The sequence below is a fragment of the Piliocolobus tephrosceles genome, chromosome 3, assembly GCF_002776525.5.
Source record: "Piliocolobus tephrosceles isolate RC106 chromosome 3, ASM277652v3, whole genome shotgun sequence".
Lineage (NCBI taxonomy): Eukaryota > Metazoa > Chordata > Mammalia > Primates > Cercopithecidae > Piliocolobus > Piliocolobus tephrosceles.
In genome coordinates, this window is record NC_045436.1 from 20,250,627 (window position 1) to 20,273,818 (window position 23,192).

A 23,192-nucleotide genomic window follows, 5' to 3' on the forward strand; every position below is an offset into this window, starting at 1 on the left:
GTAATTTTGTGGGTTTATGTGAATATTATTGATATTCACTGTGGTTAACAAAAGCCACTCATGTTTCTGAGACGGACTCTTTTCTACCGTCAGTTATCTATAAGGACACTGTAAGACAGTGCTCTTGAGTTCTTAGAAATGCTTTGTCTAGCAAAGAGGGCCTGCAAGGCATGCCTTTAAATCTTTCTGTGCCATAACAGATCTTATGGGCACAATCTTGACTTCATCTTTGCCCTGAGGCCACACCCTACTGTCCTGAATTTAGTCTTTGTCTTGAGGCCATGTCTTCCTTTAAGAAGTTTTTGTTGCCTAGAAGGAATTATCCTGGACTCTCTGTATCTCTTCTAAATTCTGCTCATAAGCTAAACTTTTTTCTTCAATTAATCTCTCTTTTCTTGTTCTTTATCAGAAGTTATTAAGCAGCTGTCACTTTGAATGTTCTGCTTTGATAACTCCTTAGCTAGACTACTGGATCCACGAAGTACATTTAGTATCTTCCACATTATTGCAGTTACTATACTTTCAGCCATTGTAGAACAAGAATCCCCTTTTCTCCAGCCTCCAGTAACCGTTTTTCACTGGCCAGTCTCTCACCAACAATGTCATTGAAGGCCTTCCAATTTCTGCCTGCTCCGCAGTCCCAAAGCCAGTGCACACAGGCTTTTACGTCAGCTCCCCGCTTCTGGATATGTAATTCTGTTTCAGTTATCTATTGCTGCAAAACAAATTAGTCCTAAAACTTAGTAGCTTAAAATAACAATTTTAGGCTGGGCTTGGTGGCTCACACCTGTAATCCTGACACTTCAAGAATCCAAGGCTGGCAGATCGCTTGAGCCCAGGAGTTCAAGACCAGCCTGGGCAACATGACAGTACCCCATCTCTACTGAAAATAAGCGTGTGTGGTGGTACATGCCTGTAGTCCCATCTACTAGGGAGGCTAAGGTGGGAGAATCACTTGAGCCCAAGAGTTTGAGGCTACAGTGAGCCATGAGCATGCCACTGCACTCCAGCCTGGGTGACAGAGTGAGAACTTGTCTCCAAAATAAAAAACAATTTTTATTTTTATTTTATGTTATCTCACAATTTTTTGAGTCAGGAATTTGGAGGTTCTTCTGCTTCATGTAGCATCAACTGGTAATGCTGAGTGGTATTCAGCCATCAGCTGGGCTTTTTTGGAAGACGCAAAATGGTATCACTCCCATGCCTGGCATACTGGCGGGGCTTATCCAGGTCCCTCTCCTTCATTTTAGTCTCATGGCATTGCAATGTGGTCTTTCAGAATAAACTATGTTCATGATGGCTCAGGCTCCCAGATATCAAATAGAAACTCCCGGTTCTCTTGAAGGCTCAGCCTGGAACTGGCACAGCATCACTTTCACTCTATTCCATTACTCAAAGGAATCACCATGCCAGCTGAAATTAAAGAGGAGAAACAGAGTTCCCTCTAGTTGAGAGGAAAGCCAGAAACCCTGCAACATGTGACCATCCTTAATTCACCACAGTAACTTAAATAATCTTATTCATTAGAACCATAGTTACTAGTATCATTATGGAATGAAAGTTTGTTCCCCTCCCTACCCCCCAAAAAAATCATATGTTGAAATCTAATCCCTGATGTAATGGTATCGGAGGTGGAGTCTTTGCAAGGTAATTAGGTTATGAGAGTGGCACCCTCATGAATGGGATGGGTGCCCTTATAAGAATAGGCCAGAGAGCTTTCTGCTTTCTACCCCATAAAGATACAAGGAGGAAAAGGTTATCTGCAAAACAGGAAGAGGGCCCTCTAGAACCAACCATGCTGGCACCCTGACATTGGATCCTTCAGCCTCCAGAACTCTGAGAAATAACTTTATATTGTTTACGCCACCCAGTCTATGATATTCTGTTACAGTAGCCTGAACTAAAACAGTATCTTATGCCTTTTCTTTAAAAAAGAAAAGAATGTTAGGCATACTATGGAAGCTGTATAGCCTAGTGCAGGAGTTGATAGACCAGAGAGTAAATATTCTAGGATACAGTCATACAGTCATGCAATACAGTTTGCAGTCATAACTCAAGTTTATAGAATAAGTTGATACAGCTTAAAGTGCTAGGAAACAGAGTTATTCATTAAAAAATAAAAAAGTATTTTGCCCCCAAGTGCTTACCTTGAATGAATGACCAAAATAATCATTTGAATAAAAGATAAAAACTTAAAGATTAGTACAATATCCGTTGTCTTTCCAAATAAGACAGATAATTGGAAGCTTTAAAAATGGAGAAGTATGTCTATATTCCAGGCGAAGTAAGAGGGATAGTGTTGGCTTAAACAGGATAGTATTGATAATCTTAACTGGAAAGGAAAAAGAGAAGTTAACAAATACTCTTCTCATCGCTATTCACTTTTGGAAAATATCAACCAAGTGAAAAATGAGTCACTGCCAGAAAACAGAGGTGACATCTTGATGTTAATTGAGGGTCAGGCCAGGCGTGGTGGCTCACACCTGTAATCCCAGCACTTTGAGAGACTGAGGCAGGTGGATCACTTGAGATCAGGAGTTCAAGACCAGCCTGGCAACATGGTGAAGCCCCATCTCTACTAAAAATACAAAAATTAGCCTGGTGTGGTAGTGTGTGCCTGTAGTCCCAGCTCTTCAGGAAGCTGAGGCAGGAGGATCACTTGAGCCTGGGAGGTGTAGGTTGTAGTGAGCCAAGAGCATACCACTGCACTCCAACCTGGGCAATGGGAGTGAAACCCTGTCCCAAAAAAAAAAAAAAAAATTACTGAGGGTCTAAGAAAATAGATTTTTAGTGCCATTCAATTATGTTCTCAATATCATTGTGAAAGTCCAGGTAATAGTTTTTCTTTTTTGACTATTAAAAGATAGATTTTGAAGATTGAAATTTTATTTTAGTTACTAATCAGTTATATCACAGTCTATTCTTCCATATTTCTAACCACAAATATCTTTATTCTTTAAATCGTTTTTATACCTTCTCTAAACAAATTTATATATGACTAAAATTTTAATGGAAGAGAAAATTTTACATAATGGTGAAAAATACAGAGTATACCATATTACCTTTGAGCATTTTTATTACAGTAAAAGGCAAAGGAAGTAGTCTGTCATTTCAGAAATAACTGAAATTAACACAATAATAAGATTTAAACCCTATAGATAGAATATTTAATTTTTCTGTTTTAATGAATATATTACCCTAAAACTAGGTAGCAATCATTTATGAAAGTTTATTCAATATTCTCCTGACAAATTTTGCTTTGAGATGTTTCTTGTTATGTTTATCCTTTGCAGAACCTGATGATTTGGAAACAGAAGTTCTACAAGAGCCAAGTGGAACAAACAAAAATGAGAGCTTGCCATGCACTGTTACTGATGTGTGGATTAGTGAGGAAAAAGAAACAAAGGAAACTCAGTATGTACATCTTTTCCTTACATTTTAAAACCCAGGTCCCTTTTGTAATAACTTTTAAGAAAATACTATAGTAAGCTAATATTGCAACATTAATATCCTAATATTGTAATACCTTATAAAAACAATTTAATTTTAATAGATATTCATATGGTTCAGAAATAAACAAGTATATAAAGTATTTGAAGAGGCCAGGCACCGTGGCTGACACCTGTAATCCCAGCAACTTGGGAGCCTGAGGCGAGCAGATCACTTGAGGGCAGGAGTTCAAGACCAGCCTGGCCAACATGGCAAAACTCTGTCTCTACTAAAAATACAAAAATTAGCCAGGCATGGTGGCACGTGCCTGTAGTCCCAGCTACTTGAGAGACTGAGGCACAAGAATCGCTTGAACCCAGGAGGCAGAGATTGCAGTGAGCCAAGATCGTGCTACTGCACTCTAGCCTGGGCTGCAGAGCAAGACTCTGTCTCAAAAAAATAAACAAATAAAGTGGGCCAGGCGTGGTAGCTCACACCTGTATTCCCAGTACTTTGGGAGGCCGAGGAGGGCAGATCACCTGAGGTCAGGAGTTCGAGACCAGCCTGGCCAACACAGTGAAACCCTGTCTCTACAAAAATTAGCCAGGCATAGTGGCGGACACATGTAATCCCAGCTACTCAGGAGGCTGAGGCAGGAGAATCACTTGAACCTGGGAGGCGGAGGTTTCAGTGAGCTGAGATGGCGCCACTGCATGCCCGCCTGGGCAACAGAGACTCCATCTCAAATTAATTAATTAATTAATTAAAGTATGATGATATGCAGTAAAAAGTCTTGCTTACATCTGTCTGCATCCACTCTTGTCTTCTTTCGTATATTTCTAGTATATGCATAAGCAAAAATAAATATATTGTCTTCCTCCTTACAGTTAACTACAGTTGTTACTATAGTGTACACAAATTTTTCCACCTTGTTTATTTTTAGTCAATAATAAATCTGGGAATTTTTTTATAATAATACATAATGGGCTTTCTTTTTTTTCTTGTTTTATAGCTAGTTAGTATTCCATTATGTGAAATACCACAACTTAACAAGTTTCCTACCTTATGGACATTGATTGACGTTACAAATGATGCTGCAATGAATAACTTTTTATATAAAGTGACTTTTGTGTGTGTATTTATCTGTAATAAGTATAATTGCTGGGTCAACTGCATTTTTATAAGTTGCATTTGTAATTTGGTTATTGTTCTCCTCGGAGCTGTACTAGTTTACACTTTCAGAAAGAATGTCTGAACCCCATTTTCTCCACAGCCTTGCTAAACTTTTCTCATCAAACTTTTTGAGTTTTTCCAAGCTAACAAGGTAAAAAATAGTATCTCTGTTTGGGCTGTTAGTTTGTCTAGCTCTTATGATAGGTAAAGGTAAGCACATCTTTTCAAATGTGTAAGTTTCATTTGAACTTCCTTGTCTGTGAATTGTGTGTTTATATCTTTGGTTCCCCCTTTTTTGTTTAATTTAGTCGTTGGTCTTTTATAAATTAGTAAAAACTCTTAAAAGTGAGAGATATTTGTCCTGGTGGTTACATGAATTGCAACTATTTTTTCTCTGCTGGTCATTTATGCTTTTGTGTGTGCGTGTGTGTGGTTTTGCCATGCTGAAGTATATAGTTTATTTTTATTTATTTTTTATTGTTATCATATTTATCTGAGCTTTGTTACTCAGAACAGCTTTGTTCTTTCTAAGGTTACCAAAATTTTTTTCAATTTTCTAGTAATTTTTTTTTCTTTTTTTGGTAGAGACAGAGTCTAATTTTGGTGCCTAAGCTGATCTCAAACTCCTGGCCTGAAACAATCCTCCCACCTTGGCCTCCCAAAGAGCTGGAATTATTGGCATGAGACTATGCCTGGCCAGTATTCTAGGACTTTTATTTGATGCTTTATACATTTAAATACTTGATTTTTTACATGTAAAATATGTGGAATTTATCATGGTTTATAGATTTGAGTCTGTTTGTATACATTTTTTCCTATTCTGTTGGTCTGTCTACAGTGAGCTAGTACCTACTTTTAATTAATAAATTATAAAATATTTTGACATTGTTATGTATCAGTTATCAGGTTTTTTATTTAGGTTTTCTATATGCTTAACAATTTTTATTCACTTCATTGAAATGAGTGAAGTCGTCTTTCTACTAGTGTGTTTCCATTTATTTTGTTTTATATTTCAAGTGATTTTTATCTAATGAATGTTGATCCTAAGTTATTTGGTGCATAGATATTTCAATACTCTTGTGGCAGATTACACATTATAGCATTACAAAATATCATTGTTTAAGTCTTGCTTAATATTTTTTGACTAAGTTTTATCTTTATATTTGCCCAATCTGCACTGGCTCATCCTCTGTTTTCAGCTTTTCTGAATTATTTTATTTTAGTTAGGTTTCTGATATGGTTCGTGATTCAATCTGAAATTTTTGTGTTTAAATATCTAGTTAATTTACAGAGTATGATATATCTTTGATGTAATAGTTGAATTTTGTTGTCTATTTTATTTTTATATTCTTTTTAGTCTTTTGCTATATTGGCTTTATTGATTTTGTTTAACTAATAGACTTTTATGAACAATTTTAGTTTACAAAAAAATGAGCAAAAATTATAGACTTACTATATACCTCTCATTCCCCACCCCCAACAATTTTTTTTTTCTTATTCCTGGCAAGCTGTGATATTTTTAACATCTTGCATTAATGTGTTTTATTTGTTACAACTGATGAGCCAATATTGACACATTACTGTTAAAGTTTATAGTTTACATTAGGGTTCACTCTTTGATACTTTCTACAAGTTTTGACAAATGTATAATGACATGGATTCACATTACACTATTATTCCTATGATACTGTACATCCTCTGTGCTTCACCTGTTTATCCTGTCTTCTTTCCACCCCACAATCCCTGGCAGCCACTGATCTTTTTATTGTCTCCATAGTTTTGCCTTTTCCAGAATGTCATCTAGTTATATAGTATGAAGTCTTTAGATTGGCCCCTTTTGCTTAGCAGTATATGCCCAGTGGCTCACCCCTGTAATCCCAGCACTTTGAGAGGCTGAGGTAGGTGGATCTCTTGAGGCCAAGAGTTTGAGACCCGCGTGGCCAACACGGCGAAACCCTGCCTCTACTAAAAATACAAATAAATTAGCTGGATGTGGTTGTGCACACGCCTGTCATTCCAGCTCCCTGTGTGGCTGAGACATGAGAATCACTTGAACCCGGGTGGTAGAGGTTGCAGTGAGCCAAGATTGCACCACTGCACTCCAGCCTAGGTGACAGAGTGAGACTCTTGTCTCAAAAAAAAAAAAAGAAAAACAAAAAGTTCCTTAAAGCCAGAGACAATGTCGTCTATTCTTTAAATCATTTTCATATATTATAGGAATAATAGAAAACCAGTATTTGATATGTGTATATGGAAATTTAATAAATGGTAAAGATGGTGTTTCTAATCAACATAAAAAGATAACCTATTTAATACATGCTTTTGAGACAAATCAGTCACAATTTGGAAAAAATAATCATTTCAATTTCTAAAACCATTCAACAAAACAGTACCAGATTGATTAAAGACCTAAATAAAAAAATTTTAAAGGAGGCAGCCTAACATAACAATTAATATCCAGAATTCATAAAGAACGTGTGTAAATTAATAAGAAAAAGACAAAAGTCCAAGAGAAAAATGGGGAAAGGCGATGAATAGGCTATTCATGAAGGAAGAAACCCAGATAGTTAGTAAATACAACAGTATGATACTTTAGGAGTTATAGGGCATCAATAAAATGACAGACGAAGAAGTCAGATAAGTGTTTCATAGACTAACTTAGTGGAGAACTAGGGTCCTGTGAATGTCACTGCTAGTCAGATACTTACTCCTTCTCAAAGAAGAGTGAGTAAAAGGCAGGGCAAGAGTCCTTGTCCACATCAATGGAAAAGATATATTTTCCACTGATTGTTTTTCCATAAAATAACATGAAATCATACATGTTATAACATGAAATGTTATATTCCAAAAATAACATGAAATGATATATATGAAGAGAAATGATATATCAAATGTCTGTGAGGGATTGGGACTACGGGGCTTTGATGGACTGCAAATACATATATGCAATGGTAGAGCCAGTTTAGAGATCCATTTGACAGTTTCATTAAAGTTTTAAACGTGCACATCCTATAATTTACCTCTTTTACTTTTGGTATCTACTCTCCAGATCATTCATACATGAGCACAAAGAAGCAAACACAGGAATTTTCATTCCAGGAGAGTCACAGCAAATAATTTGAAACAGTCTAAATAGTCATTAATAAGGAAGTAGCTAAAAATACTGCTATGTTTCTGTATACAGCCATCCTTTAGTATATTTGAGGGACTGGTTCCAGTATCCTTCATACACCAAAATCTACACATACTCAACTCCCACAGTCGGCTCTGTGGAACCCATGTATATGAAAAGCCAGCCCTCTGTATACACGGGTTTGCATCCCATGCATACTGTATTTTCAATCCACATTTGGTTGGAAAAAAATTGCATCTAAGTAGATGCATGAAGTTCAGACCCATGTTGTTCAAGGGTCAACTCTAAAACGTTACGGAATATAATACAGCACCTAAAAGATAAAAGAGTAAATGGGACTCTTTATTAATATGGAAATATGTCTAAAGCATTGATTAATGGAATAAAATAATATTGAATGAAAAAAGCATCTCCATATATTAGATTAGGATGTAAATTTAAAGGAAAAAACTGGTAAAGTGTGCACCAAACTAATAATAGGAAAGGCAACTGGAATTCGAGTAGTTAGGGGTCCTAAAAGGAACTTTACTTTTTTATTGGAATAAAATTCATATAACATAAAATTCACCATTTAAAATTGTACAAGCCGATGACATTTAGACATTCACAGTGGTGTACAACCATCACCACTATATAGTTCCAGAACGTTTTCATCACCCACCTCTCTATCCGTTAAGCAATCATCCCCCGTTTTTTTCCTCCCCACCAACCTCTGGCAGCCATTAATCTGCTTTCTGTCTCTGTGGATTTAGCTATTCTGGATATTTCTTACAGCATCATATAGTATGTAGCCTTTGTTTCTGGCTTCTTTTGCTTAACATACTGTTTTTAGTTTTTCATCCATGTTGTAGGATATGCCAGTTCTTCATTTCTTTTTATGGCTGAATAATACTCCATTTTCTAGATGAATTATAAAAATATATGGGGTGTGTGTGTATATGTCTATGTATATGTGTATATGTCTATATATATGTCTATATAGACATATACACACACGCCCCATATATTTTTATAATTCATCAGTTGATGGGCACATAGGTTGTTTCCACCTTCTGGCTATTGGAAGAGTGCTGCAGAGAACATTGACATACAGTATATGTTTGAGTCATTGCTTTCAGTTCCTTTGGGTATATACCTTGGAGTGGAATTGTGACATCATATGGTAATTCAGTTTACCTTTTTGAGGAACCAAGGGGCATTATATTCTGAATGAAAAAAATATGTTGCTTGACTGGGAAAAGTGACTTATGCCTGTAATCCCAGCACTTTGGGAAGCCAAAGTGGGAAAGTTGTTTGAGGCCAGGAGTTTGATACCAGCCTGGGCAACATAGCAAGACCCTACCTCTATGGGGAAAAAAAAAAGAATAGCCAGGCATGGTTGCATGTGCCAGTAATCCCAGCTACTTGGGAGACTGAGGTGGGAGGATCACTTGAGCCCCGGAGATTAAGGCTGCAGTGAGTGCCATGATTATGCCACTGCACTCCAGCCTGGGCAGCAGAGCAAGACCCTGTCTCTTAAAATAAATATATATATAAGCTTTAAAAATAAAAAACAGAGGCTGGACATGGTGGCTTATGCCTGTAATCCCAGCACTTTGGGAGGCCAAGGCGAGTGGATCACCTGAGGTCAGGAGTTCGAGACTAACCTGACCAACATGACAAACCCCGTCTCTACTGAAAAATACAAAAATTAGCTGGGTGCAGTGGCATCTTCCTGTCACCCTAACTACTCGGAAGGCTAAGTCATGAGAATCGCTTGAACCTGGGAGGAAAAGACTGCAGTGAGCCAAGATTGTGCCACTGCACTCCAACCTGAATGGCAGTGACTCTCTCAAAAATAAATAAATAAAAATAAAATAAAAACAGAAAATGGTTGAAAATCTGAAAGTGAAAAAGTAGAAAATTATTTAAAATTTGAAACAGGACGGGCACGGTGGCTCACGCCTGTAATCCCAGCACTTTGGGAGGCTGAGGTGGGCAGATCATAAGGTCAGGAGATTGAGACCATCCTGGCTAACATGATGAAACCCTCTCTCTACTAAAAATACAAAAAATTAGCTGGGCATGGTGGCCGACACCTGTAGTCCCAGCTACTTGGGAGGCTGAGGCAGGAGAATGGCGTAAACCGAGGAGGTGGAGGTCGCAGTGAGCCGAGATAGTGCCACGGCACTCCAGCCTGGGCAACAGAGCAAGACTCTGTCTCAAAAAAAATAAATTAATTGAAAAAATAAAATAAAATTTGAAACAGATTTAAAAGTATTTAGAAAATAAAAACTTACCTATAAGCTAACTCCCAGAGATAAATTATTGGTACTTTTGGAATATATCCCTCCAGTCCTTAAATTTTTGTTAAAAAAAAAAAAAGCATGAATTTAATTTCCAAGCATACAGAGATAAAATATTGTGAGTTCTTTTTTATTTTTTTCCTCAATTTTAATCCCCTCCCTTTGAGGTTTAAAATATTTTTGTGAATATTATTCTATTTTTCTGTGCTGCAAACCATTTTTTCAAAACCTAACACCATTTAACACAAATTGGTCTGCAAATCACTTTGTTTACTTAACGGTATATCTTGCCTATTCTAATCAGTTTATATAGATCTCTGCTTCATTTTTTAACAGCTGCATGATATTCCATGGTATTAATATATTGTAATTGTTTTATAGTCTCCACTCTTAAGGGGCATTCCTGTTCTTTAAAGTAGTGGTTCTCAGATATCAGCATGTATTAGAATGACTTTGGGACTTTTCACAATTAATTGCTGGGCCTTATCTCCCCCTGATTCACAGGTCAAGGGTGAGCCTGAGAATTTGTATTTCTAACCAGTTTCTTTACTATGCCGTTGTCTGGGGACTGTACTTTGAGAACCATTGTTATAAAACGTGGTGAGCCTGGTTGCTGTGAATGATTACTGTTTGGCGAGGATTTGAACAGGGTGAAAAATACAGTGTACTTATGTGAGAAAGTATATATGAAATTGAGAAAAATACTTGGAAAAGGGATCAAAGAATGCTAGTGAACTTGTGTTCCGTTTTCTGTATTTTAGAGCACTTTTGTTTCTGGTAAACTGCGTGTGTGTGTATGTTTAATTGGTGTACCCATCTGTGGCAGGTTGGAAGATAGGATCACCATTCAGGAAAATGAAGTTTCTGAAGATGGAGTCTCAAGTACTGTGGACCAACTTAGTGACCTTCATATCGGTAAGCATCATTGCATTAGTCTAATTACTTTCTGGAAGATTGTCAGTGATTATTAACATCAACCTGTTTTATTTGGTTAATATGTAAATAAGAAAGCATTCCTTATCAGTCATCTCAGTCATTTTAAAAATATAGGCATAGCACAGTGGACTACATTAATAAGCCTGGATTGTAAGGCAACATGGCAGTGAACGTTTTTGGTCAGTTATTTTTATTGGATATTCAAAATGAAAAGAATTACTTGCCAAAGCTAAGCCAGGGTACTAAGGACATTAAATAAATTGTCTTCTTTTTTAAATAGTATTAGCTAAAATATAAGAAAGGTAGGCTGGGTGCAACGGCTTACACCTGTAATCCCAGAGCTTTGGGAGGTGGAGGTGGGAGGATCACTTGAGGCCAGAAGTTTGAGACCAGCCTGGATGACATAGCACTACTCCATCCTACAAAAAAGTTTTAAAATTAGCCAGGCATGGTGGCATGCCTGTAGTCCCATCCACTCAGGAGACTGAGGTGAGAGGATTGCTTGAGACCAGGAGTTCAAGGCTGCAGTGCAGTAGCACTGCACTCCAGCCTGGGCAATAGACCGAGACCCTGTTTCTTAAAAAGAAAAGAAAAAATAATTTTTTTCATCTAACCTATAGGAACAAAGATAAACTGGAACTAAGTATGTATCTAAATAGTGTATTTTTTCACATTTCTTTGGATTTGTTTCTTTTTTTTTTTTTAATTTTGTTTTTCTTGAGAGACAGGGTCTCACTCTTGCCCAAGCTGGAGTGCAGTGGCTCGATTATAACTTACTGCAGCTTGGAATTCATGGGCTCAAAAAACCCTCACATCATCCTCCAGAGTAGCTGGGACAACAGGCATGCGCTCTTACACCCAGCTAATTTTATTTTTTGTGGAGACATAGTCTCACTTAGTTGCTCAGGCTGGTTTCAAACTCCTGGCCTCAAGCAGTCCTCCACCTTGGCTAATGTTATTTTATTTTTTGTGGAGACAGAGTCTCACTTAGTTGCTCAGGCTGGTTTCAAACTCCTGGCCTCAAGCAATCCTCCCACCTTGGCCTCCCGAGGGGCTGGGATTAAAGGCATTAGCCACCATGCCTAGCCTTGTGTCTGTATTGTAGAACTTTCAATATAATGAAAGTACATAACAAATTAAATCAACTCTCTGAAGATAAAACATCGTATCCTGTTAAAGATTATTCAGAAGGTAATATACTGACACACATATTTTGATTTTATTTTCCTGATATGTGGGTTTTTTGCTAGAATTTGTGTTACATACTGTGCTTTATCAACATCATGTAGAACTTTAAGTACTGTATAGACTTACCACATAATCTCTCCTTTCTACCACAGAGACTGGAGCCAATGATTCTCAGCACTCTAAATGTGATGTAGATAAGTCTGTGCAACCAGAGCCATTTTTCCATAAGGTGGTTCATTCTGAACACTTGAACTTAGTCCCTCAAGTTCAGTCAGTTCAGTGTTCACCAGAAGAATCCTTTGCATTTCGATCTCACTCGCATTTACCACCAAAAAATAAAAACAAGAATTCCTTGCTGATTGGACTTTCAACTGGTCTGTTTGATGCAAACAACCCAAAGGCAAGTATTGTCCTCAAATGGGAAATATTATCCATTCGATCACATGTATTATTGTTTTTCTTTTATAAACCGTAATGTTGGGTTTTAATCTCTTTACACAGACACAAACACACATCCAACAAAAACCTCCATCTTCTGAGCAAAGGAATTGCAATTGGGAGTACAACTTGGATAAAGACTATTTCATTGGCTTCCTGTTAAGGATTTTTTTTATAGAGTCTTTTACTTGAGCAAAAAGTCCCTTTATATACCCTCATGCACTATTGCTCTTTCCCACTATCCAACCTGACTTCCATTTTTATTATCACACTAAGCTTGAGCAATATATCTAAAAAAGACAGAGGTAGAGGTGCTATATTGCCTAATTCGTGTGTAAAAACATTAATAGATATTCATATGCACTTTCTCGTAGAGTTTTTCAGACCTCTTTTTCTCACTTGCTGTTTTTGAATATATGTAACCAATTTTTTCTTATAAAAAATATCTCTACAGAAAATGTTGAAACGCAGGTAAAAATAAGAAATATCATTTGTTATATTACTTCTCATATAATTTTTGCATATACGTAACTTTTTACCAAAATAAGATGTTATGTATACTCTTTATAACCTTTTCTATTCAATATATATTATGACGTTATTGCAAATGCCATTATTACAATACTGTGATGAAAACAGCACTTTGTCGTTGTCACATATTCTCTTTATATCATCATTAACTGAGCTGCTTATCATAATCTTTTTACAAATCTGTTTCTATTGTCGTACCTTTCTGCTTTAATTTTTGTTGTCGTAATCACTACACCTGTTATCTTTGTACATATCTACAATTACTTCCATAAAATAAATTTCTATAAGTGGAATTGAAAAGGTTATATTGTATACTGCCTCATTTCTAAATAGTTTATAGTTCTGTCAATAGTATGCGAAAGCACATCTATTTCTCTGAATGTTAAATACCACCCACTATTATCATTTACTTAAAAATTATCTATTTAACAAATAAGTAATGGTATTGATTTGTATACATTTATGTTTCTGTGTTTTACAAATGAGGTTGGGCATTTTTTATTTATTTTAGCCTGTAAAGGAATGAATTGTCTGAATTCTTTAGTCCTGAACTATTTTTTAAATATGTCATTTTGGCCAGGCATGCTGGCTCATACCTACAATCCCAGCAGTTTGGGAAGCTGGGGTGGGCGGATCTCTTGAGCTCAGGAGCTCGAGACCAGCCTGGCCAACGTGGCGAAACCCCATCTCTACTAAAACTACAAAAATTAGCTGGGCGTGTTGGTATGGGCCTGTAATCCCAGCTACTTGGAGGCTGAGGCAAGAGAATCACTTGAACCCGGGAGGTGAAGGTTGCAGTGAACCGAGATTGAGCCATTGCACTCCAGCCTGGGTGACAGAGTGAGTCTCTGTCTCAAATAAATAATAAATAGTCATTTTGATTTTCAGTTTAATTTTCCAACTGGGTATGCTTCCATTTTGTGGAGTATTTTCGTATGCTTGTCTTAAATTTAGAGATTAAGTTTCCTCATTTATCTAATATCAGTCAGTCTTTTGAAAGGTGTGAACTACCAAAACACTTATGATCTTCAGAGTTAGAGAGAAAGGCCTATAGATAAGGACTATCATACAATTCATGTACTTTTGTAGTAAAGATGTATAGCCCATCTTTAGCTCAGAGCTTCTTAATACCTTATTGCCATCTATAAAGTTAATATTCTTTGCATAATAGATTTGATTGTTGATTTCCTTTTGTGACCTTAGTCCAGCCTTCAGAGTTCTGTAGAAGAACTTACTCTGGAAGTAACCACAGCAAAGTAGAAGCAGCAATGCAGATTTCATGTAAAAGACTATGAGGAAAGAGGCAAGAAAAAACACTAGAAAATTAAAGCAATCTGTAGCCATTTAGGAAAAGAACACAAAACCATCCCTGCCCATTCTGTAAATATTTATATAATCTGTTTACTAAGGTGGGATAATTTAACCTTTTATAAGCATGTTTAAAGCTCTTTTTTGCAAATGTTAAATTACTAGTGGGATTATTTTCTTGATTGAGGAAATTCCCCTTGTGCTTTGGATCCCACCTCCTCACTCTTCAAGGAACTGACTCCATTAATTTTGCCACTCTAACCTGTGTCATCAACTTTTTCTATAGTGGATCATTTACTCAACATACACTTTCTAATAAATCTCATCAAAAATAGCAAACTTCTTTTGAGCACAATATCCTTGTTTAGCTACCACCCCATTTCTCTACCCCTTTTGCAACCAAGCATCTTGACTGTGTTGCAGTCTCATTGCAGTTTCCACATGCATTCACTTCCCAATACATTCCAATATGGCTTTTTAGCTTTTTAAAGCAGCTCTGTTCAGATCATCAGTTACCAGTATGTTGAAAATTCTCTGCACCATTTTCTCTTTCACCTTTCTTAGCTTTTCTTCTTTCAACAGAGTTCATATATGCTGTACTATTAAATTCACTTTATCTGTTGATTCCCTTTATATTGTACTTTCCTGGTTTTTCTCTGAACTCAGTAGTCACTCTTCTGTGTCCACTGCTGGTTGATCCTACTCTAACAAATTTCTTAAAAATAATGCGTGTTTTTCTACTGTGAAATATACTGTAAATGTCAGTTAAGTCAAATTGGTTGATATTGTTGTTCAAGTCTTCTACGTCTTTACTGATTTTTTAATCTGTTTGAACTATAAATTGCTGAGAGAAGATTGAAATTCTTAACTACACTTGTGTAGTAGTCAGTTTTCACACTGCTATCAAGAAGTACCTGAGAATGAGTAATTTATCAAGAAAAGATATTTAATCGACTTACAGTTCCGCATGACTGGGGAGCTTCAGGAAACTTAATCGTGGCAGAAGGCGAAGGGGAAGCAAGGCATATCTTACATGGCAGCAGGAGACAGAGAGAGAGAGAGAGCGCATGGACACAAAGGGGGAAGTGCCACACACTTTTAAATTGTCAGATCTCATGAGAACTCACTCACCATCACAAGAATAGCATGGGGGAAATCCGCCCCTATGATCCAGTTACCTCCCACCAGGTCCCTTCACTGACCCATGGGGATTATAATTGCAGATGAGATTTGGGTGGGGACATAGCCATGCCATATCAACTTGTATAGGTAACTGTTTCTTCTTTCAGTTATGTCCGTTTTTATTTTATGTATTTTGAATTTCTGTTTTGAGACAAATAAAAATTTAGTATTCTTATGTCTTCTGGATGAATTGATATGTTTATGTTTATGAAGTATTCTTTTTGTTTGATCATGTTGTTCAATATCCTTACTGATTTTTTTTCTACTTATCGATTACTGAAAGGGAGTGTTGAAATTTCCACTCAGTTGCATTTAAACTAAGAATCAATATGTCTTCCTAATGGATCAACCCCTTTGTCACCATGAATTGAATCCTTTTATCACTGGTCATATCACCTTGTCTGAAACATTTTCTCTGGTTTTATTATAGCCATTCCAGCTTTCTTATGCTTAATCTTTATATGGTATATATACATTCTTTACTACTCTTAACCAAACATTTTATATTTAAAGTGGATTTCTTGCAGTTAGCATGTTAGTCGAGTCTTGTTTTTAACAAGTCTAACAATCTCTTTTAATTGATTAGACAATTTACATTTAATGTAATTATTAATATCACAACCATATGATTGGGTTTAAACCTACCATTTTGCTATTTATTTTCTATTTGTCTGATCACTTTTTTGTTCCCTTTTTACTTTTATTCTTCCTTCCTTTGGATTGAGTATTTTTAGCACCTTATTTTATCTCTACTGTTTGTTTTCAAGATACATCTTTAGCTTAGCATAATCTCCCTTCAAATAATATTATACCACTTCACATATGTCATAAAAGCCTTACAACCATAGACAGTCATGCACCACATAATGACATTTCAGTGAATTACAGACCCCATATACAGCAATGGTCCCATAAGATTATAATAGAGCTAAAAAATTCCTCTCACCACCTAATGACATCATAGTGTCACAGTGTAATGTATTACTCACATGTTTGTGGTGATGCTGATGTAAACAAACCTACCACACTGCTAGTCCTATAAAAGTTTAGGACATACAATTATGTATAGTACCTAATGCTTGGCAACAATAATAAATGACTGCATGCCTGGTTTATGTATTTTTAATGCTTTACTTTTTATCATTATTTTGGAGTGTTCTACTTATTAAAAGAAAGTGAACTGTAAAACAGCCTCAGGCAGGTCCTTCAGGAGGTATTTCAGTGTATAGTGTATAGTTGTCACAGGAGATGACAGCTCCATTCATGTTATTGCCCTTGAAGACTTTCTAGATTAGAGGTGGAAGACAGTGATATTGATGATCCTGACCCTCTGTAGGCATAGGCTAATGTGTGTGCTTGTGTCTTCAAGTTTGTAAAGTGAAAAGATTACAGTAAGCTAAGGTTAATTTATTGAAGACAGAAAATTTTTAAATACATTTAGTGTAGTCTATGTATACAATGTTTATAAAGTCCTCAGTAGTCTACACTAATGTCCCAGGCCTTCACATTTGACTCACCACTCACTCACTGACTTACCCAGGGCAACTTCCACAAGCTCCATTCATGGTAAGTACCTATACAGGTGCACCATTTTTAATCTTTTATATGGTATTTTGACTATACCTTAGTGTTTAGATAGACAGATATTTACCATTGTATTACAATCTTCTATAATACTGAGTGTAGTAACATGCTGTACAGGTTTGTAGCCTAGGAACAATAGGCTGTACCACATATCCTAGATATGTAGTAGGCTAATACCATCTAGGTTTGTGTAATTACACTCTGTGATGTTCACACAATGACAAAGTTGCCTAACAACACTTTTCTCGGAGTGTATCTTTGTTAAGCAAAGCATGACTGTACTTCTATTCCCATCCTGCCTGTCCTTCGTGGTATTGTTGTCAGGTATTTTTCTACCACATGTTATAAATTCCACAATACATTTTTATTATTTTTGCTTAAGCATTCATTTATCTTTTCCAGAAATCAGAAATTGAGAAAGTATTTTATATTTACATATTTACTATTTCTGACATTTTTTGTTCTTTTGTGCAGAATTCAAGTTTCTATCTGGTATTATTTTTCTTCCACTTTAAGAACTTCCATTAACACTTCTTACACAGCCCTGTTGATGATGTTTTTTTCAGATTTTGTTTGTATGAAAGTGTTTTTATTTCACCTTCATTTTGAGTGGATATTTCACTAAATATAGAATTATATTGTCTTCTGGGTTGCATTGTTTCTAAGAAATATGTGAGCTTTCTTATCTTCTTGTATATAGTGTATCTTTTTCTCTGGCTTCTTTTACAGTTTTCTTTTTATCACTGGTTTCTAGCATTTTGATTATTAAATGCTTTGGTAAGGTTTTAGGGGAGTAAGGTTTTTGGAGTAAGGTTTTATAGGACTAGCAGTGTGGAAGGTTTGTTTACATCAGCATCACCACAAACATGAATAATGCATTACACTGTGACACTCTGATGCCATTAGGTGGTGAGAGGAATTTTTCAGCTCTATTATAATCTTATGAGACCAGTGCTGTATATGGGGTCTGTAATGTGTGTGTGTTTATCCTGCTTTGGGGTTCATTGATCTTCTTGGATGCTTGGGTTTATACTTTTCATCAAATTTGGAAAAGTTTTGGCTATTATTTCAATTAAATATTTTTTTCTCTTTCTCCCTACTCCCTTTTCTGTGACTCAGTTACGTATATGTTAGACTGATACCATTCCACAGGTCACTAAGATTATGTTCATTTTGTTTTCAGTCTTTTTTTCTCTCTGTACTTCATTGTGAATGAATTCTATTAGTATGTATTCACGTTTACTTATCTTTTTTCTGCAATAATATACTATTAATCCCACTCAGTGAAACTTTTATTTTGATATTGTATGTTTTATCCTTAAAAGTTGTTTTTTGTATCTTCCATTTCTCTCATTATGTTCATGTTTATCCCTTAATACTCCATTAAAAAGCTGGCTTAGCATCCTTATCTGCGAGTTCCATCATCTGTGTATCTTTTTCTGTTGACTTACTTTTCTACTGGTGATGGGTCATATTGTCCTACTACTGGGTATGTTTTATAATTCTTTATTTGAAGGTGGACCTTGTGAATATTATATTCCTAGGTCTCTGATTTTTTTGTTACTACTGTCTTCCTGTAAAGAGTGTTGGGTTTAAGAGAGTCAAGTTACTTGTGGATATATTTTATACTTGTAAACTTTGTTTTGAAGCTTTGCTAGGACAAGTGTAAAGTTGTCTTCATTCTAGAGCTAGTTCAGCTTATTTCCAAGGCATGACCCTCTAGGGCCTCCACTGTACATCACAGGTGGTCTTGAGGAAACACCTCTCTCCCAGTCAGTTTGATCATCTCCTACCTGGATGCGCTCTGAGCATTGTTCAGTCCACAACTCCCCAGTTGTTTTGGCCTAGCTTTGTGAAGTTTCATTCTATACATATGCATGGCCTGTGCTCATCAAAGACTCAAGAAAACTACCTTGCAAAGTTTTGAAGTTTTTTTTATTTTTCAAATAAAACTCTCTTTTCTAGTCCCAGAGTCCAGATATTTTCTCCAGGCAGAAAGCCAGTTTAGTGGTAGGATTTAGTTCATTCATTTCCCTTCTCACAGGGATGACAGTCTTGTGCTGCTTATTGTTTAATATCTAAACACAATGTCATGTATTTTGTCCAGTTTTCTAGTTGTTTCCTGTGGGAGGTTAACTCTGGCCATTATTACTCTCTCATGGCCAGAGCTGAAAGTCTCCAGAAGATAAATGTGATATTTCAAGGCTATATCCTGGGCCTTCTTTATTTGCATTTGCTTCCCAAGTAATCTGACCCCAAGGCTTTAAATATAATTTATATGCTGATGATACTCAACTTTATTACTCTAGCTCTTTCCTACAGATTATTCATCTATGTCATCAATCTATTAGTCATATCAACCAATTATTTCCTAACTTCTCTTCCTCATTCTGTGGCTACCTGTGTGAAATCCATTGTCCAAATAGAAACCGGAAGTCTTTTTTAATATTATAAATTATGTCAAATCACAGCCATGCTTAAGACTTCAGTGGCTTTCTGCTGCTTAAATAACATTCAGACTCTTTAGCGTGGTCTACAAGGTTTCATGTGGCATTGACTGCCTCTCTGTCTGACCTCAAAACATTTTTCTCTAGCTCATTCTAACATTTTTCCCTTGATACACCACGCCCTTTCCTGCAGTAGAGTTCGCACTTGCTGTTACCCTGGCCTGAAATGAGCTTCTCTTTGTTCTTTTCAACTGTGACTCATTATAGTCTTTCAAGTGGAGCCTTGGCTTCGTTTCCACTTCTAGTAATTGCCATCCCAAGTAATGTCAGACATCATCATCTTGGCCATCAGGTTGGAAAATTACAGTTATAGGACATGCTACTGTAGCACATACAGGAAACTCTAATATAGTAGTTGTTAGCTTTTCAGCTTCACTTATTACACTGATTTTATTTAAAGTGTATTTGTGAATGCACTTAATCTTTTTTTAATGTTAGAGACAGGGTCTTGCTCTGTCTTCCAGAATGGAGTGCAGGGGTGCAATCACAGCTCACTGCAGCCTCAACCTCCTGGGCTCAAGCAATCCTCCCACCTCAGCCTCCTAAATAGCTGGTGAATGCTTCACCATGCCTGGCTAATTTTTAAATGTTTTGTAGAGACAGGGTCTCGCTAAGTCGCCCAGACTGGTCTAGACCTCCTGGGCTCAAACAATCCTCCCACCTTGATCTCTCAAAAGTGCTGGAATTACAGGCGTGAGCCACCATGCCCAGCCAAATATGCTTAACCTTAGTCTTTGAGTATCTGATAACATCTAGATATTTATGTATCTGTGATACCTAATGTGAGGATTGTTAACCAGTACACCAAAGATCTGTCTTAAATAAGATGTACATTAATATATCTTCATGCTCTCAGTTTACTTGGGTGAGTAGTATAAGAAATTTTCTAGGAGACTTTTGTATTTACCTTGAAGATGTTGTTGTAAATCTTATCTACCACACAGTTTGAGAAGGAATAAGTGAAAACACTTAGAATGCATTATGATAATTCCTGTAATGGAGAGATGAATGTGGGATAGTGCGACTACTGAAGAGGAAATGATTAAGTCTGTCCTAGAACAAAGAAAGATTTCTGAAAAAGTTTGCATGGTGGATGGGACATGGAGAACATTTAAAGCAAAATAAGCTATCTTTAACATGAGATAGCACAGTGTGTTCGAGGCATTACAGCTAGTTCTTAGTAACTCAGATGTGAAGGAGGTAAGATTCCGGTCATTCTTATCCTTAAGCCGACGTCCTTAGTTTTCAAATTTGTGGGATCCTTTCCCCGGTTTCTAGAAAATGTCTCTCTTTTTTCTGAATAAAGGAATGCAATGTCTTAAAGAGATAAAAGTGGAGCTGTTCTTGTGGCCCAAGTCCTCCCTTGTCCTCTTGCCCCTACCCCGCCCTGCACCTCACAAGCAGTTCCTTAGCCACGTCTTTAGAGACCTAGAATTCTGGGAATATGCTCTGGATCATGATACTAAGGCATTCTTCTAATGTACTTTAAATGGCTCTTTTTGCAGAAACTAAGATGTAATGACAGTAAACTGAATTACATGTTTAAGCAACCATACAGATAGTAGTTAGTGGCTTAGTTGATCACTATAAGACTGGCAACCAGAGTAATGCTTTGATTGCCACTATTCATCAGCAGGGCTATAAGTGTTGACCTGGAATAAGCACGGTTATTCCAGAAGACTGCCCTTCCTTTTATGCTACATATTTGTTTATACCCTGCTTCAGACCGGAAGAATTGATCACATCCAGATATACAGGTTGTGCTAGAGAATATGCATTATAAATCAGCAAGCCACTAGCGACTATTATACACAGTTATTAATATTGAATATGAGATTTGTTTGATAGTCAAAATGAAAAGAGAATTATAAACTATGCCATATTCCCCAGAGGAGAGAAATATATAAATTGTTTAGGGGAATAAATGCTTTCCTTGCTTCTTCCCTCTAAGAGATTTCTCTACTGGAGTTTTCTATAACAGCCAATAAATTCTGTAACCTGTGATAACTTCAATACTATTTCTACTGTAAATACAGTAAATGATTTTATAAGGTAGTTATAAAGTGACTTGCTAAAATGAGGTATAACACATGGAGATCACTGAAGGTTAGTTTGTGAAAGGTCAAAATTAAACAGTCTAAAATTGTTGTTTTCTCATGATTTTGTTTACGTGAGGACAGATTCTAGATTACCAAATGAATTAGCCGCTTGTCTTTGAAAGAGTCACATTTTGCAATAAAGCTTTTAATAGATTATTCAGTGGATGGCACTGCAAAGGCATGCCATGCAGTACTCTATGTTGTTGGCTGATAACTTAGAAATCCAATGAGGCAGCGATATGATTGATAACCTATAATGGAAAATGACTATAACTTAGACTGTAGTTAGGTGGCCAGCTGTTTTTGTTAACGTAGGTTACAGAGCAAGTTTTAGTCAAAACTAGAACTTCTTCATGAAAACCTTTTTGTTTATTCACCATTTTGTTCATTCACCATTGATTAATGATCAGTTTGTTTTGAACCATAGAGCCTTAACGCTAGAATTTTAACATGGGTACCATGAAGAATGTTTGTCTAAAATAGATTCTTATACCTCGCATCTAAAGGTATTTGTTTTAATACATCTGGAGCAGAGGTCAGGAATATGCATTTTTGGCACACACTGTAAGTAATTCTGCTACTGGTGGTCCACATTCCCCACTCGAGAAATACTGCCACAGATGACAGTTGACCTAATGCAGCCTGGAAAGTGTTTAAATTATGTTATATGTCAACCCTCTTTGACTGCTAAAAATATTAATAATGCCTCAAAGGAATGTCTAATTTTGAGTACTATGCCTTTCCAATGAACTACAATTATTAACACCTTATCAAATACATTCATAAATATTAAACAAGTTAATTTTCTATATAGGGTTATTGGATAGCAGCCAATACAATTTTGGAAGGAGGCTACTAATATGATGTTTACTTCTTGGTGGTAATAAAAAGGAAGTACCAAATTTAAGACCATATTATCAGAGTAATACAGATTATACTGACCTTTCTGTTGTTACTAGTAGGATGTATGACTCTAACTCATTAAAATTTAAGCAAAATAGTAGAGATCAGAAAACAGCCTTGCATTGTCCATAATTATTAATATTTTTTATCTTGGGAAATAACTATGAACTACTTTGATTTTGCAAAGGTATCTAATAAAAGTATACTAATTATTAGTGTAATAGTAGCTGGCTAATAGTGTGCTATATACTGTTCTAGCTGTTTGACATATAATTACTTCTCACAAGGACCCTATGTGACAAAGACTGTTTTTTGAGACTGAATCTCACTCTGTCACCCAGGCTGGAGTGCAGTGGCACAATCTTGGCTCACTGCAACCTCCGCCCTCTGGGTTCAGGCAATTCTCCTGCCTTAGCCTCCCAAGTAGCTGGGATTGCAGGTGCCTGCCACCATGCCCAGCTAATTTTTGTATTTTTAGTAGAGATGGAGTTCCACC

The 23,192-nt window shown here is 36.4% G+C and overlaps 1 protein-coding gene across 11 annotated transcripts in view; it reads left to right on the top strand.

Annotated features, from left to right (window-relative positions):
• The window catches only part of NEK1 (NIMA related kinase 1), a 209,473-nt gene that overhangs the window by 165,559 nt on the left and 20,722 nt on the right, over positions 1 to 23,192 (top strand). For all 11 annotated transcript variants that reach the window (XM_023228849.3, XM_023228827.2, XM_023228872.2 and 8 more), the window contains 3 exons: positions 3,294 to 3,414; positions 10,847 to 10,935; positions 12,297 to 12,544. In XM_023228849.3, the coding sequence (XP_023084617.1) occupies positions 3,294 to 3,414; positions 10,847 to 10,935; positions 12,297 to 12,544 (458 nt within the window). The remainder of the gene's footprint in view (positions 1 to 3,293; positions 3,415 to 10,846; positions 10,936 to 12,296; positions 12,545 to 23,192) is intronic.